General features: G+C 46.7%; 1 protein-coding gene across 1 annotated transcript in view; it reads right to left on the minus strand.

Moving 5' to 3' along the window:
• The window catches only part of PDXDC1 (pyridoxal dependent decarboxylase domain containing 1), a 50,459-nt gene that overhangs the window by 12,791 nt on the left and 25,371 nt on the right, over positions 1-12,297 (minus strand). The window contains 8 exon segments of the mRNA XM_030301663.1: positions 3,450-3,500; positions 7,690-7,815; positions 8,584-8,685; positions 8,833-8,852; positions 8,855-8,880; positions 9,749-9,833; positions 12,079-12,099; positions 12,102-12,156. Coding sequence (XP_030157523.1) covers positions 3,450-3,500; positions 7,690-7,815; positions 8,584-8,685; positions 8,833-8,852; positions 8,855-8,880; positions 9,749-9,833; positions 12,079-12,099; positions 12,102-12,156 — 486 coding nt within the window.

Below are 12,297 nucleotides of genomic sequence, written 5' to 3' on the forward strand. Positions count from 1 at the left end.
GTCAGCGGAGCAGGGGCTGGCGAGCGGAGAGCAGGGAGGGGAACCCGCTGTAACACCCAGGGTCTTCGGGCCCGTTGTGCAGATGGTGGTGAGCGCACGTCATGCCAGGACCCCTAAAGGAGAAGAGGGGCAGAAAAGCTCCAATCTGCCGACCTGCAAGAGGGCTTCCTGCGGCCTGAGGCTCCGTCTACACAGGGAGTAAAATGTACCAAAGAGGCGAAACGTCAGGTCCGCACTGCCATGGGCCGTACGTGCCATTTGGTGCGGGAGTCCCGAAGCTGTGGAACTGACAGACGGACCTTCGCCCGTCACACTTGAGAAAAACATGCAGCTCATAATGAAAAGCGAAGCACACACCCGGCAGCAGACGCAACAAGGTGACAATCTGGCTCCAAAAGGAAACATACTCTGACGACCGTTGCTTAGAGAAATGAGGACCAGGAAGCATAAAAACAAAAGCAAAAACAAAAACAAAAAAGGAAAGAAAAAGAAAAAAGGATGTCCAAAAGGGAACAATGACTTAACAAGAGCTCAAGGGAACACGCTGGAAGGAGGCAGGTATCACTGAAAGTGAAAACACGGCCGACACAGATGAGAGGCTGCTCAGGTGCCAGGACAGGAGGCAGAGGCGGGAAGGAGGAGAGGGGCTGAAGGAAGAGGGACCCGTGACAACGTTCACTATGCTGGTGAGATCGGAGAAGGAGGTCGTATATGAAAACGCAAACTGCACAGAATTAAAAAAAAAAAAAAAAAAAAAAAAAAAAAGACTCCTCAGCTTACATGAGCACAAGTCCCAACCAAGCAGGATCTACACCAGTCCTCACTCGGACGCACCACGGCCACGGTCAAAGTAGCAGAAGCTGGAGAGCCTCAAGGACAGCAGAGACGTAAGTGCCGCACGGGGCTGAGACTTGCAGGTGTGAGGGTGAAATACCCTATCTCCCCCTTTAAGCGCGAGCGTGGGACGCAGCCCACGTGCCGCCGAGCTAGCACAACAGCAGCCTCGGTGGCGGCTGCGGACAAGACCTCCACTGACACACGGACAGAGGGGCTCCCCGCGGCCTCCCTGCGCCCCGGAGGCGGCCCCGGGCCCTGGGGAGCTGGGGAAGCGGGTCGGCGCTTCGGGCCTGAGAGGCTCCCCCAGGGCCGGCCGCCTACATGGGCAAGAAGACCCCCGGGGAGCTTGCGGAAGGAGCCACTGTGCACAGACGCGGCTAATCTCACACACCCCGGGGTCAAGTCCTGGCTGTGCCACATACCATCATGTGGCTCAGGACCCGACCACACCGCCACACAGAGACGGAAATAACACCGCTCTACCACAGTGACGTCTCGAGAACCCGAGGATGCGGTGTCTATGTAAGCACTACACAGATACTGTGGCGACAAAAAACCATTTAATACTGACCTGTATTTTACGGTGCCTTACAATTTTCATTTGTTGCTTTCTCATACGTTATCTGATACGCCCTTCGTCACGAGCCACTGAAGGAGGACAAGTGCTAACTTCTGTAAACTGACCGGACACAGACTGGTCCACCGGTTAAGAAGACGGGCCTCGGAGTGTGAATCACAGCTCTAGCCCATCTAGCTGTGTGGCAGGAGCAAGTCACTTAACTTCTCTGTGCCTTAGTTTCCTCGCCAGTAAAGGTGCGGCAGCCGCTGCAACCGATTCCCAGATCAGACTGACTTAGGCTCCAGTATCTATGCCAAGTACGCGGCACAGTACACAAAACCGTGAAACAAAAACAAGACAAAAGTCCCTGCCTCTACAAAGCTGTGACAAAGAAAAATAGACAATGAACAAATATACGGCTTCAGGTAGTAATAACTGCCACGAACAACAAAACCCAGGGGACAGAGTGAGGGGCGGGTGGTAGGCCTGCTTTAGGTGGGATGGCCAGGGAAGACCTCTCTGAAGAGGGGGTACTTGAACGAACACCTCAAGGGTAAGAAAGCAGGCATGAAAGAATTGAAGGGAACAGTGTTTCCAGGTAGAGGGAAGAGCAAATACGAAGGCGGCTGCTGTCAGGGTTAAATGAAGGAACGTGTGTGCTGGGCGCCACGCGTGGTACACATGGTACACGGCGTGCATTTCACGACAGCTGCTGTGATGACAATTATTACCGGAGTCACAGTGCCTCACGGTGTTTGCCAGTTACTGTGTATCTACGAAGACGAGCATCCACGGGAAGGAGGGGTGGGGCAGGGCTCATGCCCGGACCATGTACCGCCTTCCAAAGATGCTCCAAACCCTCTGGTGATTAACCAGCACCAGCACAATCTCCCTGCCTGGAGAAGGACAGGGGGGCAGAGGGGACGTGAGGAGGAGCCCAAGTGGGCTCAGTGAGGGAGGGGAACAAGGTCCACAGGCCCAGCACCGCCTTGATTCCTGCCATCTTGCTCATGCTAGTCCAGTTTGGGCTTCTCTGTTTACAACCAAAGGAGTCCAACCAGCATACCTTCGCCGACAGCTGAGCTCACAGGCTTAGGCAGCAAAGAAATGACTCAATGTCATAGGGCGTCAGTGGTACGGCTGAAATTAGAACCCAAGTCTCCTGACTTACATTCATCCCTCTGCTTCTCCAATGGGCCACTCTCCTCTTCCAAGCTAGAACTGGGTCATCTCAGGTCAACTGAAAAGGCTCCAAGCTCCTACTCAGAAGGCAACGCACAGCAGCGCCCCCCTCAGGCACTTAAAGCAAACCGTGCACTAAAATGGAATCAACTATATCAACTCGAACCCCAGAAAAACTTAAGTATTAGTTTTAACTTAACTGCATCTTGCAGGGTCGTCAAAGTAACACTCAGTGGCCTTATTTAAATTAGAATCGACCTCTATTTCCTGAAATTCCAAAATATAACGAGGCCAACATTGAGAACATTCAAACCTGAACTGATACTTCGTTATTAGCCCTGCTTAATCCTCACGTCCTGGGTTCTAGTAACTGCCCTTAAGCAGCAATGTCTGATAGATTGTGGCATATTTGAGGAGGCTACTGGGGGAATAAAAAACAAGGCCACTTGATCTCTTCCTTATTCCCCAATCTGTGCAAATGAAAACTCTGGTGTCAGAAGGTTTCAGAAAAAGTTGCCCCAAACACTATGAGAGACAAAAGACTTTTCATTTCAGTAATATGAATGTTCTAAAATCACTGGGCAGAGGAAGTCAATGGGGTTTGTTAGATTTTTGTGCAATTCTAAATTTTAACAGAACAAAACTACACACGATTGTATGAAAAGCACCACAGGGGTTCAGCATATGGTACAAATCTCTAGATTTGTGCTCTCTGTAGAGTTAGGTCATTGGTGCGTGAATCTGTTCTGAAGAATGTGGTTTTACTGGAGCTGTCACAATTCCACTGAGATGCACCCAATCTGGAGATCATTCCAAGTCACTGACGTTAAGTTATTAACTTCAAAAATGGATCAAATCATATATACTGTACCAAGATTTTGATGTGGTTCACTTTCTTCAAACTCTCTTGTAACCGTTGACTCTGCAAAAAAGACAAAAAATAGCTTCTAATTTTTATAATTTCATTAGATTATATGTATTTATTTAATAATTACTTGAGTTATAACTTCATTAGATTAATGATATCCATTAGATTGACACAACATATTGAAACATGGTTTCCATGATGGTTTTTGCAGGCCTGCAGACAAAGATCTCAGGCCGATAAGCCATCTGTCACTCGATGGCTCCTGAGTTAGGGTGCCAATTCTTGCTTTTCCAGAACCGCAAATATTCCCTGATGATTTCAGTTGAAAGTTACATTTGGGGCTTCCAGAAAAGCGGTTTCTTTCTTTTTTTTAATTTTTTTTTTTTTAACGTTTATTTATTTTTGAGACAGAGACAGACAGAGCATGAATGCGAGGGGGGGGGGGTCAGAGAGAGAGAGGGAGACACAGAATCTGAAACAGGCTCCAGGCTCTGCACTGTCAGCACAGAGCCCAACGCGGGGCTCGAACTCACGGAGGTGAGATCATGACCTGGGCCAAAGTCGGACGCCTAACCGACTGAGCCACCCAGGCGCCCCCAGAAAAGCGGTTTCTAATGAGACGTATGTGAATTTGTCATACTAGCAACATAAGCCATTCTCTCGTTCAAAAACTGAGTAACTGGCAACAAAAGCAAAAAGAAACCAGTGGGACCACATCAAACGGAAAAGGTTCTGCACGGCAAAGGAAGCTATCAACAAAATGAAAAGGCAGCCTACTGAATGGGAGGACAAATTTGCAGACAATTTATCTGATAAGGGGATTAATATCCAAAATATATATAATGCAAGCAAAAAAACCCAAAATCTGATTTAAAAAATGGGCAGAAGACATGAACAGACTTTTCTCCAAAGAAGACATCCGAGATGGCCAACAGGTACATGAAAAGATGCTCAACATCACTCATCATCAGGGAAACACAAATCAATCACACAATGAGATATCACCTCACACCTGTGAGAACGGCTGAAAGAAATAACAAATGTTGGTGAGGATGTGGAGAAAGGGAACCCTTGTACCCTGTTGGTAGGAATGCAAACTGGTGCAGCCACTATGGAAACCAGTATGGAGGCTCCCCCAAAAATTAAAAATAGAACTACCCTATGATTCAGCAATTCTACTTCTGGGTATTCATCCAAAGAAAGCAAAAACACCAATTTGAAAAGTTATCTGCACCTCACCATCATGACAGCATTTTTTTACAAGTGCCAAGATAAACAAACAACCTAAGTGTCCATCAATGGCTGAATAAAAGAAAATATACAGCATGTAACATACATACACAATGAAATATTATTCACCATAAAAAAGGAACAAAATCTTGCCATCTGTGACAATGGTATGATTTGTCTTACATGTGGGATCTAAAGAAAAACAAAACAAAACAAAACATGCAACTCATAAATACACAGAACAGATTGGTGGTTGCCAGAGGCAGGGGTTGGGAGCTGGGAGAAATGGGTAATAAAGGTGACTAAATTTTTGTTTAACGTTGTTTATTTTTAGAAGGAGAGAGAGAGAGGCAGAGAGACAAAGAGCGCAAGTGGGGAGGGGCAGAGAAAGAGGGACACGGAGAATCCAAAGCAGGCTCCAGGCTCTGGGCTGTCAGCACAGAGCCTGACGTGGGACTTGAATCCACGAACCGTGAAATCATGACCTGAGCTGAAGTCCAACGCTCAACCGACCAACCCAGGCGCCCCAAGGTGGTTTAAAGATACAAATTTCCAGGGGCACCTGGCCTGCCTCAGTTGGTAGAGTGTGCGACTCAATCTCAGGGTTGTGACTTCAAGCCCCACACTGGGTGTGGAGCCTACTTAAAATAAAAATTCTGTAATGATGTATAGTGATGTGTGTTAACTACACTCGTACTTGTGGCAATCATTTCCCAATATATGCAAATATTGAATCATTATGCTGTATACCTGACACTAATATGTTAATTATAGCTCAAAAAACCCCACCCAAACTACTGAGTGCACATGTGTGCCAGGCACAGTACCTGATTCTGGGGAAGGAAAAGAAAAGGTGAGAGAACACAGCATTATTACGACTATTTGGAACACGAGGTCTGGAATAACCAAACCGGAGTTCAATACCCCACTTGTAGGACGATGAGTTAAGTTCATCTGCCACTTACTAGCTATGACCTTGGACAAGTCATTTAGCCTCTCTGGGCTTCAGGTCCCTCAGTTATAAGACGGGGAGGGCAGCAGCTATCTGACAGGGTGGTTATGGCAAGCGCCGGGAAGGGGTCTCTGGAGGGCAGCATGCACGTGAGGACTTCCGTCCTCACCGTTCTAGAAGCGTCCCAGCCCCAGACCTCTCATCACTGCCACAGGGATAAAAGAACGTGTACTTCAGGGGTTCGGGGTTCATCCCTCCAACGCTTACTGAGTGTGGGACGCTGGAAAACCCCTCATGAACACTACTTGTTGGTGTGTTATCAGCGGACTTTCCACCTCGGTGAGGTTCAAATGAGGCGGTGCGTGCGCAGGGCACCGAGGTGGCTGCAGAGAAAATGAGTCCTGATGGCCTCCCCGGAGGATGAAGACGACGACGATGATGATGATGAAGGGAGGAAGCGGAGGAGGAGGAAGAGGAGGAGGAGGAGGAGGAGGAGGAGGGGGAGGAGGAGCAGCCTGACTTCCGCCCCCAGGGAACCCGGCACCTGGTGACAGCCACACGGGCTACATTTCCCTGCAGTTCCCACTACAGGGTCAGCGACAGGATGTCACTGAGGTCCTCGGCAGGACTGCGAACCGCTCCGTGTGCCTGCAGGCAGGACAGAGCTGCGGCGGCCTTGAGGGTTTGCCAGAGAATGTCTCATTATCTCCCTGCCCTCCGGAGGCCAAAGGGAATTGAAGGGCTCTCCCCGAGGGCCCGAACCTTCCCCAAAGTGACTAAGTTACCGGGGCAATAAAGGCCTCTCCTTCTGAACAACCAAACTTCGACATGGGAGCCGACGGCCCCAGTGAGGAAACTTTTCAGAAACGTGCTTTGGAACATAATGACACAGACCTCAACATTACCTCATGTGACAATGAAACTACTTCCTTCAGAATGTCCCTATTGCATCAGAAACTAGCGTCAGGAGGGACCATCCTGACATGATGAACCAAGAGGCAGCTGCCACCGCAACACAAAAACACGGATTTTTCCTCACTGTAAAAATGACACTAGAGGAAGTACCGATTCCACAGAACACGTTGCAGACCAAGGTTTATTCTTAAACCCATCCGCATGTGACCAGGCAACACTCCAAGAGCTCCGCATGCACAAGCTCACGAAGGCCTAACCATCTTTCACATCACCCCTGTCTCCCAGGTAAGCGAACGGACTTACAGAGAGGCGACGCCGTGCTCTCAGACTCAGGTAGGACGCAGCTCGCAAACTGCATAAACGTGACCTCTTTTTTGCTTTCTAAACTGTAGCATAATTATACATATACTTCACAATTAGAACACCTCATACAGAAGGAGAGTTAGAAGCATCTCTAGAGCCTTGCCATTTGGGAGCCCAAGACAGCTGGTATTAAAAATACGCAGGCCATCCATCCCCACCCCTAAGGCCGCCATATTTCCTTCCCCCTTCAAGAGACAGCCGGCTGGGGGCCATGTTAACTACCCCCCTCCGCCCCCCTTTTGCTCCTTCTCCGCTCCTTGGCTCTCATCCTATCACTTCTTTCCTCATCCTACAATGACACGAGCATTCATCTAATCTGATTTCATCCGGCCACTAACGATGGGACACCCCAGCAGTCTCCCCCAGAACTTCCAACGGCGAATGTGCACTTCAGGTCAGCTTGCTCAGGAGATGCGAAATCCAGACAACACGGTATTGGATGATGAGTAAGGCAACGAGGCAGTTTTCTGTCTCTGCCTTCGCCATGGAGTATCTGTGACTCATTTAAACTGCAGGTTTCTTTTTTTTTTTTTTTTAATTTTTTTTTTTTTTTTTTTTTTCAACGTTTATTTATTTTGGGACAGAGAGAGACAGAGCATGAACGGGCGAGGGCAGAGAGAGAGGGAGACACAGAATCAGAAACAGGCTCCAGGCTCTGAGCCATCAGCCCAGAGCCCGACGCGGGGCTCGAACTCACAGACCGCGAGATCGTGACCTGGCTGAAGTCGGACGCTTAACCGACTGCGCCACCCAGGCGCCCCTAAACTGCAGGTTTCTACTCACCAGCTGGCAGGCGTGCTTAATCCTCTCCACAATCCCATCAAGCCCCAAGTACTGTAAAGACAACCACAGCGGCAGGGCACGGAGCTTGTCTGCTGGCTTGTTTGATGTAAGACCGGCAACTAAAGTCTGAAAAAGCCAATATGGGTTTGTTAACCGAAGCCGATGAAGTCACACAGCTGACGTAACTGGTTGGCATATTCCCATGCACTTTGTATGCGTCAGATGCTACGCCAGGCACTTGGCTTACACTAAACATCGTCTGTCTAACAGTCTTGTGAGGGGAGTATTCTAGGCAGCCTAGCACCGAGACCTGGCTTTCAAGGATTCATGGCTAAGGTGTGGCAAAGCCAGGCGGAGAAAGAGGTAGCCCCTTCCACGGCTGTTCTGAGTGTCCTCAAACACCTGGCCGTTATCGACCTAGAAAGACGGTAGCTGTTTTAGTAAGAATCACTGAACTGATCCACTATCAAGAACCACTTAAAAAAAACTATGTATTAAACTTCTAGACAATGGGGATCAAGAGCTTTAACTACTCTCAATACTAACAGCGCTTCAGGGAGCCTATTCTAAGGAAGTAATTTGAAATACAGAATGATGCTCACTATGTTAGTAACAAAGTTTGGAAACAAAGGAAGATTAAAATTGTAGTCTTTAAAAGGCAGAATATTACAGTCATAAAAGGTCATAAAAAGTTCTTTGTACACACGGAGGCAAAGGGAGAGAACAGAATAAATGTATTCAGTACAGTTCCACTTGCGTTAAGAACAGGGGTTTTTTGATTAAAAAAAGTCACAGAAATAGCATCAAGGATATTTCTTTTTCCGTATTTTGCTCCCAGACTCCATGCTGACTATTAGCCTCTCCCCACTCCCTCCCCAGTGAGAGTGAGCTTACCAAGGCAGGATCATCGTGTTTATAAAGGGTGACTGCAGGGACGGCCGGCAAACCCAGCCACGGGCCCGGAGTCAATGTCATGCTGTCACACTTGGTTGCAGCCTAACGAAGAAAACAAGGTTTGTTACAGACCATCAGAGTACACGAAAGCCAGCACCCCCCTCAATCATAAAAATCATGGGAAGTCATCAGGGATTAGGTCATTGTAATTCCTTCTTAAAAACACAGTATTAGTAAATCATAACATACCAACACTGACGAGGAGACTAACCTAGGGCCAATGTTGCCAGATTCACACTGGAAGAAAAAACCACAACACTAATTATTTATTGCTGCTTATTCCCTAAGTACACTTAAACAAAAAAAAAAAAAAAAAAAAAAAGAAAAAGAAAGAAAAAGAAAAAAAAAAGGAGGTGCTGTTCCAATCTGACATTTAAGTGTCTTTCAGCTGGGTGATCAGCTTTTAAAACAACAAGAGAAAATGTGGTGTGTACAAATTTCGGCAAAACCTTGAACTGCACTTTACGTGTCTTATGTCTTGTTTTATATCTTTCGTAGCTATTATTTTCCTGTCATCACTCTTTGCCAGAGAGATCAAATGAAAACCCGGCCCGCATGGCCTGCTGAGTACGGACCACCGTGGCTGCCGGGTATCCTCCCCTAGGTCCTTCTGGGGAACGACCCCAATCTCCTCTATCAGACCACAGCCTCGGGGGACGAGACGCCACCATCTGCTCCAGGGGTGGGCAAATGACCCGAACCGCAGGCGAGTTACAATTCCCTGGCCACGGCAATTGGCTCAGTAGGAGGTGTTTGTCGGGACTTATGACCCTCAGAACACAAACTGGAAAGCAAACTGGAGCCACTGCAACTATTCTGTACCAAAATAGGAAAATGTTATCTATAGATGGAGGCAACATGGAGAAAATCAGGCCAAGTGGGGATGGGGGGGGGGGGGAGATGGTGGCTCATTGTTATGGAAGCCAATACAATTTCTTCTTGCTGACACCACTTTGGGGTGTTTTGTTATCTTTACAACGCAACCCAAAGAGCCCTTCGCGATAATGATAATCGTTACAACAAAGTAAGAGCCTGGACAGACGGCCACTCTTTCACAAGCACTGGGTGCAGGCCCAACATGGAGCCACCCCCGCCCTGCACTCACCCCTCCACGTGCAGCCATATGCCATACTGCTCGCAGAGTTCTTTCAAACGCCCAATCTTATCTGTGTGCCCTACTGCCGCGGTTCCTAGGATAAAACACACAAAAAACGATACTGAAAGGAATACTTTGAGCCCTTACAGCAGGATAAAAGCTTATAAATACGTTATCTAAGAAGGAAGTAACACTGTATCTGTTTTATTGAGATTGTGTACAGTGAGCTGGCTTAAAACCAACTGTTACAAGTTGATCTTTCAAGGTCTGAAGCGTGCATGTTCTCCATTTTATGTATCTATAAAATCAGGCTTGTTAATTTTGTTACTTAAAATCTCCATATACTTGTTTTCCATCCACTTAATGTTGTTTCTGGGGAAACATATTAAGTCTCTCACCAAGATTGTGGGTTTGTCAATTTATACTTGTAGCCTATCTATTTTCCTTTAGTCTTCCTTTATACATTTCAGATATGTCATAAGCTTTCTTAATTACTGTGCCTTAGCGGATTACACGAATTTTAATTAGCGTGGAGTCTACCTATCTCACACGAAACACCACTATAGTACTTTCATTCTGTCACCATTTGCCCAAGATACCCTTTTCCATGTTTGCTTTTTGTCATTTCTGGGTATTAATGTTTTTTGTTTAAAAAAATGTTTTTAACGTTTATTTATTTTTGACAGAGAGAGAGAGAGAGAGTGAGTGAGAGAGTGAGAGTGAACGAGCAGGGGAGGTGCAGAGAGAGGGAGAAACAGAATCTGAAGCAGGCTCCAGGCTTCGAGCTGTCAGCACAAAGACTTCCGCAGGGCTCAAACCCACGAACCGTGAGATCACAACCTGAGCCGTAAGTCAGATGCTTAACCGACTGAGCCATCCAGGGGCCCCACTGGGTTGTTAATTTTTTAATTAACCACCATTAAAAAAAAAAAAAGTTTATTTTTGAGACAGCGTGAGTCAGAGAGCCGGGGAGGGGCAGAGAGAGGGAGACAGGATCCCAAGCAGGATTCCAAGCAGGCTCCGTGCTGACAGCAGAGAGACTGGTATGGGGCCCAAACTCACAAACCGTGAGATCCTGACCTGAGCCTAAGTTGACGCTTAATCGACTGGGCCACCCAGGTCCCCCTGGGTTATTTTAATTTAGGTGTGTCCATTATACACAGAGATAAATTTGTCGTTTTTTTTTAAACCTAGTATGAAAAGTCCTTTGTTTTAAAACAGAACATGCATTTTGAAGTTGGCTTAAACATACTGAACACTTTAACCCACCCCTTAAGTATGTATACACTACAGGTTGGGTAGGGAAGTACCTCTTCACAGAGCATGAGTAAAACCTGAACTCGTGCATTCTCCTGTCTTAAACTTCCAGTTAGCAGAACCCCACCCAGTAAGCTTCCAAATCCCAACCAACTGCCTCAACAGACCCAACCGATGCAAGTGGTCCTTTTGCAAGGTTTGGGTCTATAAACCATTTATAGCTGATTTTTGTTCAATTTAACCATAAAGTTTTCACTTTTTTGATGCTATTCTGACTGGCATTTTTTTTAAATTTTTTTTTTTTTTTAACGTTTATTTATTTTTGAGACAGAGAGAGACAGAGCATGAACGGGAGAGGGTCTGAGAGAGAGGGAGACACAGAATCTGAAACAGGCTCCAGGCTCTGAGCTGTCAGCACAGAACCCGACGCGGGGCTCGAACCCACAGACCGCGAGATCATGACCTGAGCCGAAGTCGGACGCCCAACCGACTGAGCCACCCAGGTGCCCCTGTGACTGGCATTTTTAATTCAATTTCAATTGTACATTGCTGGTACACAGAAATCCTGCACTCCAGATCAATTTGCCTTTCTTTAGTTTCCTTAGGACTTTCTATCTGTATAACCATGCCGTCTGCAAGTAAAAACAGTTTATTCTTTCTAATAGGTGTTGTCACTTAATGATTTTTCTTCCCTGATGCACTGCCTCAAACTTCAAGTATAATGCTGAATTCGATAATGGGAAGCTGAGCAGAAAGTGGGAGCTGAACTGCTGCATGCGAGGTGGACCTTCAAGCGTGACATTTTAAGATGCGATTCAGAAAGGAAGCACATGCAAGAGAAGTACTTACAGCCTAAATGAAAAAGCATACACACCAACAGAGTAAATCCCCAACAAACCAACAACTGAAGGGGATGCGAGGAGCCGAGGGCCGTGTTCTAATTCTCACCACGATGCTGACACAAACTACCTTAAACACGAGCAGACAACATTCTCAAAACTCAGGTTTTTGTTTTTTTTTTTAGGCTAAGTACCTTGTCTTTCTCTTATACATCCAAATGGCAGATTCCGTCCGATACCTACCGGCATTCGCTACAAGCAAAAGGGCAGTTTTCCTCGTTCTAGATCCTCTTTAATCAGTTTCTCCAAGAAGGCAACATCCTAGATTGAAAGGCAAATCACAGAAACATGAAGCAACGGGCATAAAGCTGTACAATAAGAACTTATAACTTTCAACAAAAACAAAGGACTCTCAAAATAACCACACAAATAAAATTCTTATTCTTGACCATTTTTCCATTT

Source organism: Lynx canadensis, chromosome E3 (assembly GCF_007474595.2).
Source record: "Lynx canadensis isolate LIC74 chromosome E3, mLynCan4.pri.v2, whole genome shotgun sequence".
NCBI lineage: Eukaryota > Metazoa > Chordata > Mammalia > Carnivora > Felidae > Lynx > Lynx canadensis.